The sequence below is a fragment of the Salvelinus fontinalis genome, chromosome 24 (assembly GCF_029448725.1).
Source record: "Salvelinus fontinalis isolate EN_2023a chromosome 24, ASM2944872v1, whole genome shotgun sequence".
NCBI classification, from domain to species: Eukaryota; Metazoa; Chordata; class Actinopteri; order Salmoniformes; family Salmonidae; genus Salvelinus; species Salvelinus fontinalis.
In genome coordinates this window covers 44422163-44438133 of record NC_074688.1, presented here as the reverse complement: position 1 = coordinate 44438133, position 15971 = coordinate 44422163, and the positions used below count along the sequence as shown (strand labels likewise).

The 15971-nt window shown below is 44.4% G+C and overlaps 1 protein-coding gene across 6 annotated transcripts in view; it reads left to right on the top strand.

The window, feature by feature from the left end:
- Positions 1-15971, top strand: part of fndc3a (fibronectin type III domain containing 3A) — a 197957-nt gene that overhangs the window by 88984 nt on the left and 93002 nt on the right. Inside the window, exon 1 of one of the 6 annotated variants that reach the window (XM_055880775.1) lies at positions 15337-15708. The exons of the other annotated variants lie outside the window; for them this stretch is intronic. Coding sequence (XP_055736750.1) covers positions 15672-15708 — 37 coding nt within the window. The 5' untranslated portion in view covers positions 15337-15671. Of the gene's footprint in view, positions 1-15336; positions 15709-15971 lie in introns of those variants that run through there. 6 annotated transcript variants of the gene reach the window in all.

Genomic DNA, 15971 nt, shown 5'->3' with positions numbered 1-15971 from the left:
TGGGGTCTACACTAACTAGGTGATTTACCCCGTGTTGACATAGTGGGGTCTACTCTAACTAGGTGATTTACCCCATGTTGACATAGTGAGTCTACACTAACTAGAGGATTTACCCCATGTTGACATAGTGAGTCTACACTAACTAGGTGATTTACCCCATGTTGACATAGTGAGTCTACACTAACTAGGGGATTTACCCCATGTTGACATAGTGAGTCTACACTAACTAGGTGATTTACCCCGTGTTGACATAGTGAGTCTACACTAACTAGGTGATTTACCCCGTGTTGACATAGTGAGTCTACACTAACTAGGTGATTTACCCCGTGTTGACATAGTGAGTCTACTCTAACTAGGTGATTTACCCCGTGTTGACATAGTGAGTCTACACTAACTAGGTGATTTACCCCATGTTGACATAGTGAGTCTACACTAACTAGGGGATTTACCCCATGTTGACATAGTGAGTCTACTCTAACTAGGTGATTTACCCCGTGTTGACATAGTGAGTCTACACTAACTAGGTGATTTACCCCGTGTTGACATAGTGAGTCTACACTAACTAGGTGATTTACCCCATGTTGACATAGTGAGTCTACACTAACTGGGTGATTTACCCCATGTTGACATAGTGAGTCTACTCTAACTAGGTGATTTACCCCATGTTGACATAGTGAGTCTACACTAACTAAGTGATTTACCCCATGTTGACATAATGAGTCTACACTAACTAGGTGATTTACCCCGTGTTGACATAGTGGGGTCTACACTAACTAGGTGATTTACCCCGTGTTGACATAGTGGGGTCTACTCTAACTAGGGGATTTACCCCATGTTCACATAGTGGGGTCTACTCTAACTAGGGGATTTACCCCATGTTGACATAGTGGGGTCTACTCTAACTAGGTGATTTACCCCATGTTGACATAGTGGGGTCTACTCTAACTAGGGGATTTACCCCATGTTGACATAGTGGGGTCTACTCTAACTAGGTAATTTACCCCATGTTGACATAGTGGGGTCTACTCTAACTAGGGGATTTACCCCATGTTGACATAGTGGGGTCTACTCTAACTAGGTGATTTACCCCATGTTGACATAGTGGGGTCTACTCTAACTAGGGGATTTACCCCATGTTGACATAGTGGGGTCTACTCTAACTAGGTAATTTACCCCATGTTGACATAGTGGGGTCTACTCTAACTAGGGGATTTACCCCATGTTGACATAGTGGGGTCTACTCTAACTAGGTGATTTACCCCATGTTGACATAGTGAGTCTACACTAACTAGGTGATTTACCCCGTGTTGACATAGTGAGTCTACACTAACTAGGTGATTTACCCCATGTTGACATAGTGAGTCTACACTAACTAGGTGATTTACCCCGTGTTGACATAGTGAGTCTACTCTAACTAGGTGATTTACCCCATGTTGACATAGTGAGTCTACTCTAACTAGGTGATTTACCCCATGTTGACATAGTGGGGTCTACTCTAACTAGGTGATTTACCCCGTGTTGACATAGTGGGGTCTACTCTAACTAGGTGATTTACCCCGTGTTGACATAGTGAGTCTACACTAACTAGGTGATTTACCCCATGTTGACATAGTGGGGTCTACTCTAACTAGGGGATTTACCCCATGTTGACATAGTGGGGTCTACTCTAACTAGGTGATTTACCCCATGTTGACATAGTGAGTCTACACTAACTAGGTGATTTACCCCGTGTTGACATAGTGAGTCTACACTAACTAGGTGATTTACCCCATGTTGACATAGTGAGTCTACACTAACTAGGTGATTTACCCCGTGTTGACATAGTGAGTCTACTCTAACTAGGTGATTTACCCCATGTTGACATAGTGAGTCTACACTAACTAGGTGATTTACCCCATGTTGACATAGTGAGTCTACTCTAACTAGGTGATTTACCCCGTGTTGACATAGTGAGTCTACACTAACTAGGTGATTTACCCCGTGTTGACATAGTGAGTCTACACTAACTAGGTGATTTACCCCGTGTTGACATAGCGAGTCTACACTAACTAGGTGATTTACCCCATGTTGACATAGCGAGTCTACACTAACTAGGTGATTTACTCCATGTTGACATAGTGAGTCTACACTAACTAGGTGATTTACCCCATGTTGACATAGTGGGGTCTACTCTAACTAGGTGATTTACCCCGTGTTGACATAGTGGGGTCTACTCTAACTAGGTGATTTACCCCGTGTTGACATAGTGAGTTTACACTAACTAGGGGATTTACCCCATGTTGACATAGTGAGTCTACACTAACTAGGTGATTTACCCCATGTTGACATAGTGGGGTCTACTCTAACTAGGTGATTTACCCCGTGTTGACATAGTGAGTTTACACTAACTAGGGGATTTACCCCATGTTGACATAGTGAGTCTACACTAACTAGGTGATTTACCCCATGTTGACATAGTGAGTCTACTCTAACTAGGTGATTTACCCCATGTTGACATAGTGAGTCTACACTAACTAAGTGATTTACCCCATGTTGACATAATGAGTCTACACTAACTAGGTGATTTACCCCATGTTGACATAGTAAGTCTACACTAACTAGGGGATTTACCCCATGTTGACATAGTGGGGTCTACTCTAACTAGGTGATTTACCCCGTGTTGACATAGTGGGGTCTACACTAACTAGGTGATTTACCCCGTGTTGACATAGTGGGGTCTACTCTAACTAGGGGATTTACCCCATGTTGACATAGTGGGGTCTACTCTAACTAGGTGATTTACCCCATGTTGACATAGTGGGGTCTACTCTAACTAGGGGATTTACCCCATGTTGACATAGTGGGGTCTACTCTAACTAGGTAATTTACCCCATGTTGACATAGTGGGGTCTACTCTAACTAGGGGATTTACCCCATGTTGACATAGTGGGGTCTACTCTAACTAGGTGATTTACCCCATGTTGACATAGTGGGGTCTACTCTAACTAGGGGATTTACCCCATGTTGACATAGTGGGGTCTACTCTAACTAGGTAATTTACCCCATGTTGACATAGTGGGGTCTACTCTAACTAGGGGATTTACCCCATGTTGACATAGTGGGGTCTACTCTAACTAGGTGATTTACCCCATGTTGACATAGTGAGTCTACACTAACTAGAGGATTTACCCCATGTTGACATAGTGAGTCTACACTAACTAGGTGATTTACCCCGTGTTGACATAGTGAGTCTACACTAACTAGGTGATTTACCCCATGTTGACATAGTGAGTCTACACTAACTAGGTGATTTACCCCATGTTGACATAGTGAGTCTACTCTAACTAGGTGATTTACCCCATGTTGACATAGTGGGGTCTACTCTAACTAGGTGATTTACCCCGTGTTGACATAGTGGGGTCTACTCTAACTAGGTGATTTACCCCGTGTTGACATAGTGAGTCTACACTAACTAGGTGATTTACCCCATGTTGACATAGTGGGGTCTACTCTAACTAGGGGATTTACCCCATGTTGACATAGTGGGGTCTACTCTAACTAGGTGATTTACCCCATGTTGACATAGTGAGTCTACACTAACTAGGTGATTTACCCCGTGTTGACATAGTGAGTCTACACTAACTAGGTGATTTACCCCATGTTGACATAGTGAGTCTACACTAACTAGGTGATTTACCCCGTGTTGACATAGTGAGTCTACTCTAACTAGGTGATTTACCCCGTGTTGACATAGTGAGTCTACACTAACTAGGTGATTTACCCCATGTTGACATAGTGAGTCTACTCTAACTAGGTGATTTACCCCGTGTTGACATAGTGAGTCTACACTAACTAGGTGATTTACCCCGTGTTGACATAGTGAGTCTACACTAACTAGGTGATTTACCCCGTGTTGACATAGCGAGTCTACACTAACTAGGTGATTTACCCCATGTTGACATAGCGAGTCTACACTAACTAGGTGATTTACTCCATGTTGACATAGTGAGTCTACACTAACTAGGGGATTTACCCCATGTTGACATAGTGAGTCTACACTAACTAGGTGATTTACCCCATGTTGACATAGTGAGTCTACACTAACTAGGTGATTTACCCCATGTTGACATAGTGAGTCTACACTAACTAGGTGATTTACCCCATGTTGACATAGTAAGTCTACACTAACTAGGGGATTTACCCCATGTTGACATAGTGGGGTCTACTCTAACTAGGTGATTTACCCCGTGTTGACATAGTGGGGTCTACACTAACTAGGTGATTTACCCCGTGTTGACATAGTGGGGTCTACTCTAACTAGGTGATTTACCCCGTGTTGACATAGTGGGGTCTACTCTAACTAGGGGATTTACCCCATGTTGACATAGTGGGGTCTACTCTAACTAGGTGATTTACCCCATGTTGACATAGTGGGGTCTACTCTAACTAGGGGATTTACCCCATGTTGACATAGTGGGGTCTACTCTAACTAGGTGATTTACCCCATGTTGACATAGTGAGTCTACACTAACTAGAGGATTTACCCCATGTTGACATAGTGAGTCTACACTAACTAGGTGATTTACCCCATGTTGACATAGTGAGTCTACACTAACTAGGGGATTTACCCCATGTTGACATAGTGAGTCTACACTAACTAGGTGATTTACCCCGTGTTGACATAGTGAGTCTACACTAACTAGGTGATTTACCCCATGTTGACATAGTGAGTCTACACTAACTAGGTGATTTACCCCGTGTTGACATAGTGGGGTCTACTCTAACTAGGTGATTTACCCCATGTTGACATAGTGAGTCTACACTAACTAGGTGATTTACCCCATGTTGACATAGTGGGGTCTACTCTAACTAGGTGATTTACCCCGTGTTGACATAGTGAGGTCTACTCTAACTAGGTGATTTACCCCATGTTGACATAGTGGGGTCTACACTAACTAGGGGATTTACCCCATGTTGACATAGTGAGTCTACACTAACTAGGGGATTTACCCCATGTTGACATAGTGAGTCTACACTAACTAGGGGATTTACCCCATGTTGACATAGTGGGGTCTACTCTAACTAGGTGATTTACCCCGTGTTGACATAGCGAGTCTACACTAACTAGGTGATTTACCCCGTGTTGACATAGCGAGTCTACACTAACTAGGTGATTTACCCCGTGTTGACATAGTGAGTCTACACTAACTAGGTGATTTACCCCATGTTGACATAGTGGGGTCTACTCTAACTAGGTGATTTACCCCGTGTTGACATAGTGAGTTTACACTAACTAGGGGATTTACCCCATGTTGACATAGTGAGTCTACACTAACTAGGTGATTTACCCCATGTTGACATAGTGGGGTCTACTCTAACTAGGTGATTTACCCCGTGTTGACATAGTGAGTTTACACTAACTAGGGGATTTACCCCATGTTGACATAGTGAGTCTACACTAACTAGGTGATTTACCCCATGTTGACATAGTGAGTCTACTCTAACTAGGTGATTTACCCCATGTTGACATAGTGAGTCTACACTAACTAAGTGATTTACCCCATGTTGACATAGTGAGTCTACACTAACTAGGTGATTTACCCCATGTTGACATAGTAAGTCTACACTAACTAGGGGATTTACCCCATGTTGACATAGTGGGGTCTACTCTAACTAGGTGATTTACCCCGTGTTGACATAGTGGGGTCTACTCTAACTAGGGGATTTACCCCATGTTGACATAGTGGGGTCTACTCTAACTAGGGGATTTACCCCATGTTGACATAGTGGGGTCTACTCTAACTAGGTGATTTACCCCATGTTGACATAGTGGGGTCTACTCTAACTAGGGGATTTACCCCATGTTGACATAGTGGGGTCTACTCTAACTAGGTAATTTACCCCATGTTGACATAGTGGGGTCTACTCTAACTAGGGGATTTACCCCATGTTGACATAGTGGGGTCTACTCTAACTAGGTGATTTACCCCATGTTGACATAGTGGGGTCTACTCTAACTAGGGGATTTACCCCATGTTGACATATTGGGGTCTACTCTAACTAGGTAATTTACCCCATGTTGACATAGTGGGGTCTACTCTAACTAGGGGATTTACCCCATGTTGACATAGTGGGGTCTACTCTAACTAGGTGATTTACCCCATGTTGAGTCTACACTAACTAGAGGATTTACCCCATGTTGACATAGTGAGTCTACACTAACTAGGTGATTTACCCCGTGTTGACATAGTGAGTCTACACTAACTAGGTGATTTACCCCATGTTGACATAGTGAGTCTACACTAACTAGGTGATTTACCCCGTGTTGACATAGTGAGTCTACTCTAACTAGGTGATTTACCCCATGTTGACATAGTGGGGTCTACTCTAACTAGGTGATTTACCCCGTGTTGACATAGTGGGGTCTACTCTAACTAGGTGATTTACCCCGTGTTGACATAGTGAGTCTACACTAACTAGGTGATTTACCCCATGTTGACATAGTGGGGTCTACTCTAACTAGGGGATTTACCCCATGTTGACATAGTGGGGTCTACTCTAACTAGGTGATTTACCCCATGTTGACATAGTGAGTCTACACTAACTAGGTGATTTACCCCGTGTTGACATAGTGAGTCTACACTAACTAGGTGATTTACCCCATGTTGACATAGTGAGTCTACACTAACTAGGTGATTTACCCCGTGTTGACATAGTGAGTCTACTCTAACTAGGTGATTTACCCCATGTTGACATAGTGAGTCTACACTAACTAGGTGATTTACCCCATGTTGACATAGTGAGTCTACTCTAACTAGGTGATTTACCCCGTGTTGACATAGTGAGTCTACACTAACTAGGTGATTTACCCCGTGTTGACATAGTGAGTCTACACTAACTAGGTGATTTACCCCGTGTTGACATAGCGAGTCTACACTAACTAGGTGATTTACCCCATGTTGACATAGCGAGTCTACACTAACTAGGTGATTTACCCCATGTTGACATAGCGAGTCTACACTAACTAGGTGATTTACCCCATGTTGACATAGTGAGTCTACACTAACTAGGGGATTTACCCCATGTTGACATAGTGAGGTCTACTCTAACTAGGTGATTTACCCCATGTTGACATAGTGAGTCTACACTAACTAGGTGATTTACCCCATGTTGACATAGTGAGTCTACACTAACTAGGTGATTTACCCCATGTTGACATAGTGAGTCTACACTAACTAGGTGATTTACCCCATGTTGACATAGTGGGGTCTACTCTAACTAGGTGATTTACCCCGTGTTGACATAGTGAGGTCTACTCTAACTAGGTGATTTACCCCATGTTGACATAGTGAGGTCTACTCTAACTAGGTGATTTACCCCATGTTGACATAGTGAGGTCTACTCTAACTAGGTGATTTACCCCATGTTGACATAGTGGGGTCTACACTAACTAGGGGATTTACCCCATGTTGACATAGTGAGTCTACACTAACTAGGGGATTTACCCCATGTTGACATAGTGGGGTCTACTCTAACTAGGTGATTTACCCCGTGTTGACATAGTGAGTCTACACTAACTAGGTGATTTACCCCATGTTGACATAGCGAGTCTACACTAACTAGGTGATTTACCCCGTGTTGACATAGTGAGTCTACACTAACTAGGTGATTTACCCCATGTTGACATAGTGGGGTCTACTCTAACTAGGTGATTTACCCCATGTTGACATAGTGGGGTCTACTCTAACTAGGTGATTTACCCCGTGTTGACATAGTGGGGTCTACTCTAACTAGGTGGTTTACCCCGTGTTGACATAGTGAGTCTACACTAACTAGGTGATTTACCCCATGTTGACATAGTGGGGTCTACTCTAACTAGGTGATTTACCCCGTGTTGACATAGTGAGTTTACACTAACTAGGGGATTTACCCCATGTTGACATAGTGAGTCTACACTAACTAGGTGATTTACCCCATGTTGACATAGTGAGTCTACACTAACTAGGGGATTTACCCCATGTTGACATAGTGAGTCTACACTAACTAGGGGATTTACCCCATGTTGACATAGTGAGTCTACACTAACTAGGGGATTTACCCCATGTTGACATAGTGAGTCTACACTAACTAGGGGATTTACCCCATGTTGACATAGTGGGGTCTACACTAATTAGGTGATTTACCCCATGTTGACATAGTAAGTCTACACTAACTAGGGGATTTACCCCATGTTGACATAGTGGGGTCTACACTAACTAGGTGATTTACCCCATGTTGACATAGTGAGTCTACACTAACTAGGTGATTTACCCCATGTTGACATAGTGTAGACATAGTGCTAACTAGGTGATTTACTTTTTAAAAACAATTTGTCATGTAACACAGTTCAGTAAACAGCTGCTGTGCTCGGCCTGTAGTGTTTGTGTTGGGCTGTAGGGGGCAGTCGCGGGTTGACTTACAGGGTATGCAAGTGATGTTGTTTTCCAGGAAGTAGCGTTGTTGTTTTTGTAGGCTTTTTGAATGGTCTTCAGTGGGGGGGAATGTAATCAAAGGTATCTGGAAGAGGTGAATTCATCCACAAACACAAATATAACTATGTACAACCTTACACAGGGAGAGAGTTCTGCAGGACAACTGAACACATTTGAAATGCAAAGACACACCTGAATTGACTGTCTCTGAATTGTCCAGTCTACACCCTGACTTAAATCAGTTTTTAAAAATAAAACATCAGAGACAAGGTTTTTAATTTTGCTGTATATCAATGATTCCTAACCAAATTTACTGAGTTTGAGCAATGGATATACACTGAGTACACTGAACATTAGGAACACCTTCCTGATATTGAGTTTGGCCCCCCTTTCATCCTTTCCCTCAGAACAGCCTAAATTCATCAGGGGCATGAACTCTACAAGGTGTCGAAAGCGTTACACAGGGATGCTGGCCCGTGTTGACTCCAATAAGGGCCTAAAATGATCACCTGCCAAATAAGGGTAGATTTAGGCTTTAAGATGTCTAATTTACGAGCCACATTGGTGGGTGTTCAGGGCTCCACAGTGACAGCTTATTCCACTATGATCTCACTTATAGTCAAATAAATGCTGCAGTTGGCTGTTTTCAAAGTATTTTTTGCGGTTTTGTTTCATAGCTGGTAAAATGATCGCACAAAGTCAAAAGAACTACGGTTCCTTTATTGCCTATCTCGCCTCGCAACACTGCCTGGTTGGAGGCTGTGCTGCACGTGAACAGCTGATTTTGAAAGATTCATTTTTAGAAGCGGTGCGCACTGACATACAAGTTGGTCTAAGTGACTTGAAACGGAAGTCTACGGAAGTGCGACTTTGTCCTCGTGTGTTTTGGTTATTTATACCGGACAAAAATATAAACGCAATACAGTTTTTTCCAGGCGCACAAAAAGCGTATTTCTCTAAAATGTGGAGCACAAATTAGTTGACATCCCTGTTAGTGAGTATTTCTCCTTTGCCAAGATAATCCATCCACCGGACTGGTGTAGCCTATCAAAGAAGCATGATCATTACACAGGTGCACCTTGCGCTGAGGACAATAAAAGGCCACTCTAAAATGTGCAGTTTGGTCACACAACACAATGCCACAGATGTCTCAAGTTTTGAGGGAGTGTGCAACTGGCGCGCTGACTGGAGGAATATCCACCAGAGCTGTTGCCAGATAATTTGAATGTTAATTTCTTGACCATAAGCCGCCTCCAACTTTATTTTTAGAAAATTTGGCAGGACATCCAACCGGCCTCACAACCACGGACCACATGTAACCACGCCAACCCAGGACCTCCACATCCGGCTTCTTCACCTGAGGGATCGTCAGGGGATGGGGGGGTTCTGAGGAGTATTTCTGTCTGTAACTAAGCTCTTTTGTGGGGGGAAAACTAATTCTGGTTGGCTGGGCCTGGCTCCACAGTGGGTGGGCCTATGCCTACCCATGACTGTGCCCTTAGGACTCTTAATTGTCACGAACCGGCTCAAAGCCCGTAACAAAAGGGAGACAACGTGGAGATAAGGAGTAACAAAATATATTTATTAAATAAAGTAACCTAAATGCAATTAACAATGGTGTGTGTAATCAGTAATCAGTAGTGTAAGTGAGTGTTTTGGCAGGCATGAATGTGATAATGCGGTGTGTTGAAAGGTGCTAAAGCAAACAACCAAAAAGTCCCAAAAAACCACAGCAAAATCTATAAAGGTGTCTGCTTGGAGAGAGTCCCCTCCATGAATGGGGAAGTGGTGCATTTATCCTGGGAGACACCTGGCCCAGGTGTTTCCCATGTATCTGACGACCCTCCCAACTCCGCCCACCGACATCCTAATAAAGAAACAAGAACAAAAAGAGAACACAGCAGACAGAGTGGGAGGGTCGTCACATAATTAATTAATTTCATTTAACGGATTTCCTTCTATGAACTTTAACTCAGTAAAATCTTTGAAATTGTTGCATGTTGCGTTTTTATATTTTTGTTCAGTGTACGTTTAGTTCACATGCTAGGTTGTTTTTCAATGTTTGAGTTTCAACTGCTAGGGAAGAGAAGAAGACGCTTCTACTAATCAGAGTCAATCTCACAAACACAGGGTTGCCAGGTCTAGCAAAAATGACCACTCAAAACCCACCCACAAGGCATGAAAACTAGCCCCCCCCCCCCCCCAAAAAAAAATGTTTCACAGCATGAGTCGCCACATTCAGCCAATAAACCCTTTTTCCATAACTTTATGGAGCGAATTAACAAGGAATATCAACGTAACTTGTAAGAAGCAAAATATGGTTTTCCATTTAAAACAATTATTGTGCGCTAACGTGACAAAGTAATTTAAATTCGTCGCAAGAGAAATGTATAATTCACCCTCATTAAACTCGCCAGATCATTTTCCATCAATGGATGTCGATTTAACTCGTTTGAAGTCTACGATCAAGCAGTAAGGCCTTGGGAGGTGTGGTATATGGCCAATATACCACGCCTCAAGGCTGTTCTTACGCACGACGCAACACGGATACAGCCATTAGCCGTGATATATTGGCCATAACTGGTTACCGAAGTAATTAGAACAGTAAACATTATATATATTTTTTGTAATACACGTTCAATACGGTCTGATATACCACAGCTTTCAGTTAATCAGCATCCTGGGCTCAAACTCCACGTAGTTTATTATTGTAAATAGATAATAATATAAAATAAATATATCCCTTACCTGCATGTGCATACCTATAGATACATCTGACAGGAGAGTTTGAGGGATGACAGAGAATCTCAAATCCTTTGTGCAAGAAACACTTGTGATGGACTTTTAAGAATGGCATTTTTTGGGGGGGCAATTGTGATGTTATTACTACAGACCTTTTTTAATAAATTGCCTATATGTGAGATTAGATTGACTTGTAGCGTAGTCCTACTGACTAAAATCTGGGCCTCTGATTTTGTAATTCGACTTTGCCATGGTTTGGTTAGCTACATGCAGGTAACCTATAGCCTGATAGGCCTGCATCAGATAGCCTACAGTAACCTAGGCAAGAATTAAAATGAATGATTTTAGAAGCTTAGTTCAAATTTGACAGACTCATTTGAGGTAAGAAGTGCTTCTGTTGCCCCTGGTGGAATAGGCTACTGAGCATTGGGTTGTAATTTCAATCACTGAGTCAAATATGAATAATATGGATATGAACTGAATGCTTGTAAACAACAGCCAGTGTTTAAAAGAAATCCAAATAAAACCTGTAGCCTGTCTAATGTATTCTAATAATAGCGGATCAATTGCGATTGAACTGTGGCCATGAACACAATGGATAACGTCCCATTTTCATTAACTAAACATGGCCATTTAATAATTGCATAATAACAGAAGGCTACAACAACAATACACTGAAAAGTTATAGGCAATTTATTAAATAATTTTGCCAGCTGCAAGGTAGGTTACACAAGATACCAGTGATATAGACATTTCAACATATGCTACATGATCAAATGTATGTGGACACCTGCTGTCATGGGCATTAATATGGAGTTGCCCCCCCCCCCCCCCCCCCCTCTTTGCTGCTGTAACAGCCTCCACTCTTCTGGGAAGGATTTCCACTAGATGTTGGAACATTGCTGTGGGGACTTGCTTTTCATTCAGCCACAAGCATTAGTGAGGTCGGGCAGTGATGTTGGGAGATTAGTCCTGGCTTGCAGTCGGCGGTCCAATTCATCCCAAAGGCGTTCGATGTGGTTGAGGTCAGGCTAATCAAGTTCTTCCACACCAATCTCGACAAACCATTTTCTGTATGGTTCTCGCTTTGTGCACGCGGGCATTGTCATGCACGGGGGCATTGTTACAAAGTTGGAAGCACAGAATTGTCTAGAATGTCATTGTATGCTGTAGTGTTCAGATTTCCCTTCACTGGAACTAAGGGGCCCGAACCATGAAAAACAGCCCCAGACCATTATTCCTTTCACCACTATGCATTGGGGCAGGTAGCGTTCTCCTGGCATCTGCCAAACCCAGATTTGTCCGTCGAACTGCCAGATGGTGAAGCGTGATTCCACTGCTCCAGAGTCTAATGGCGGCGAGCTTTACACCACTCCAGTCGACGCTTGGCATTGCGCATGGTATTCGTAGGCTGCTCGGCCATGGAAACCCATTTCATGAAGCTCTCGAAATAACAGTTCTTGTGCTAACGCTGCTTCCAGAGGCAGTTTGGAACTCGGTAGTGAGTGTTGCAACCGACGACAGAAGATTTTAACGCGCTTCTGCACTCGGCGGTCCCGTTCTGTGAGCTCGTGTGGTCTACCACTTCACGGCTGAGCCGTTGTTGCTCCTAGACGTTTCCACTTCACAATAACAGCACTTACAGTTGACCGGGGCAGCTCTAGCAGGGCAGATATTTGATGAACTGCACTCGGCGGTCCCGTTCTGTGAGCTCGTGTGGTCTACCACTTCACGGCTGAGCCGTTGTTGCTCCTAGACGTTTCCACTTCACAATAACAGCACTTACAGTTGACCGGGGCAGCTCTAGCAGGGCAGATATTTGATGAACTGACTTGTTGGCAAGGTGGCATCCTATGACGTTGCCACTTTTAAAGTCACTGAGCTCTTCAGTACGGGCCATTCCTCTGTCAATGTTTGTCTATGGAGATTGCTTGGCTGTGTGCTCGATTCTATACACCTGCGTTAAACCCTTTACTTGCTACGGTTTTCCATAAGCAAAGTGGACATTCGAATGCAGTTTCAACCACCTCCTATCGAATGTATCTAATGCTCTCTAGAGCGCCTAAAGTAGTTTTCCTGTCGCTCCAGTTGAACCCCCCCGTGTTGACTCCAGTTGAACTCCCCCGTGTTGACTCCAGTTGAACCCCCCCGTGTTGACTCCAGTTGAACCCCCCCGTGTTGACTCCAGTTGAACCCCCCCGTGTTGACTCCAGTTGAACCCCCCCCCGTGTTGACTCCAGTTGAACCCCCCCCCCGTGTTGACTCCAGTTGAACCCCCCCGTGTTGACTCCAGTTGAACCCCCCCGTGTTGACTCCAGTTGAACCCCCCGTGTTGACTCCAGTTGAACCCCCCGGGTTGACTCCAGTTGAACCCCCCGGGTTGACTCCAGTTGAACCCCCCGGGTTGACTCATGTTGAACCCCCCCGGGTTGACTCCAGTTGAACCCCCCGTGTTGACTCCAGTTGAACCCCCCCGTGTTACAAATCATCTGTTTTTGTGTTTTGTTGGTAAAGAAAATAATGTATCTGAGTGGCTGGGAGATGGACCAAAAAGTACATTTTAGGCCCTGAACCCCCCGTGTTGATTCCAGTTGAACCCCCCCGTGTTGATTCCAGTTGAACCCCCCCCGTGTTGACTCCAGTTGAACCCCCCCGTGTTGACTCCAGTTGAACCCCCCCGTGTTGACTCCAGTTGAACCCCCCCCGTGTTGACTCCAGTTGAACTCCCCCGTGTTGACTCCAGTTGAACCCCCCCGTGTTGACTCCAGTTGAACCCCCCCCGTGTTGACTCCAGTTGAACTCCCCCGTGTTGACTCCAGTTGAACTCCCCCGTGTTGACTCCAGTTGAACTCCCCCGTGTTGACTCCAGTTGAACTCCCCCGTGTTGACTCCAGTTGAACTCCCCCCGTGTTGACTCCAGTTGAACTCCCCCCGTGTTGACTCCAGTTGAACTCCCCCCGTGTTGACTCCAGTTGAAACCCCCCCGTGTTGACTCCAGTTGAAACCCCCCCGTGTTGACTCCAGTTGAAACCCCCCCGTGTTGACTCCAGTTGAACCCCCCCGTGTTGACTCCAGTTGAACCCCCCCCGTGTTGACTCCAGTTGAACTCCCCCGTGTTGACTCCAGTTGAACCCCCCCCGTGTTGACTCCAGTTGAACCCCCCCGTGTTGACTCCAGTTGACACCCCCCCGTGTTGACTCCAGTTGACACCCCCCCGTGTTGACTCCAGTTGACACCCCCCGTGTTGACTCCAGTTGACACCCCCCCGTGTTGACTCCAATGCTTCCCACAGTTGTCAAGTTGGCTGGATATCCTTTGGGTGGTGGATCATTCTTGATACACACGGGAAACGGTTGAGAGTGAAAAACCAGCAGCGTTGCAGTTCTTGACACAAACCGGTGCGCCTGGCACCTACTACCACACCCCGTTCAAAGGCACTTAAATATTTTGTCTTGCCTGTTCACCCTCTGTCACACATACACAATCCATGTTTAAATTGTCTCAAGGCTTAAAAGTCCTTCTTTAACCCCGTCTCCTCCCCTTCATCTACACTGATTGAAGTGGATTTAACAAGTGACATCAATAAGGGATCATATGTTTCACCTGGATTCACCTGGTCAGTCTGTGTCACGGAAAGAGCAGGTGTTCTTAATGTTTTGTCCACTCGGTGTATGTTGCTCGACGAGTTGTGCAGGGTTGGTAGCATCGTATTCTAACAGATGAACCGGTCTGACAGGTGCCGGTTGCTTCCACCGAGTATTAACTCACTATCAATACATCCTCATTTAAGTTTCATTTCTAATTTGGATGATTTCTATTATTTTTCTTTGACTTTTTTCAAAATGGGGACTAAGTTTCATAGATCGATAGGGAAAAATAATCAAAAGTAATTTTAATGTAGCAAAGTGCGAAGACTGTACAGGTGGTGTGTAGACTTTTACTATCGACTGTATCGCTGAAATTAACATAGTTTTCATGAATTAGATGACACAGTCGGCAAGCCCATTCAAAAGATCAGGAGACACCAACACGGAAGTTTGTCCTGAAAAGATTAGGAGACGCAACACGGAAGTTTGTCCTGAAAAGATTAGGAGACGCCAACACGGAAGTTTGTCCTGAAAAGATTAGGAGACGCAACACGGAAGTTTGTCCTGAAAAGATTAGGAGACGCCAACACGGAAGTTTGTCCTGAAAAGATTAGGAGACACCAACACGGAAGTTTGTCCTGAAAAGATTAGGAGACACCAACACGGAAGTTTGTCCTGAAAAGATTAGGAGACACCAAACACGGAAGTGTTCTTCGTCCTGACTGCTGATGTGTTCTTCCACTACTGGTAGGAGGGGCCTGTTCCGACCACTCAGAGGAGGGGCGGGGATAGAATAGCACAGTACTAGCCTGTCTCTGTATGAGGGCCTCTTAAGCCTAACTAAAAGACTACTATTTTACCTGTCTTTCTCCGTCTACCTTCTACGTTCAATATGAACAGAAACGCTCTGTCGTCAGGACAGTCGGGAGGTTAGTGTGTGTATTTGCGTGTGTTCACTGCGCTCCTGTGTGATTGTGTGTGTGTGTGTGTTTACGTGTGGTGGACTTTCGTTCTCATGTTTATCTCCTGCGTTCACAGTGGAGGAATGTGTTAAAGTGCCAGCTAGGCAGAGTGCTCTCTCTCTCTCTCTCCTTCTCTCTCTCTCTCTCCTTCTCGCTCTCCTTCTCTCTCTCGCTCTCCTTCTCTCTCTCGCTCTCCTTCTCTCTCTCGCTCTCCTTCTCTCTCTCGCTCT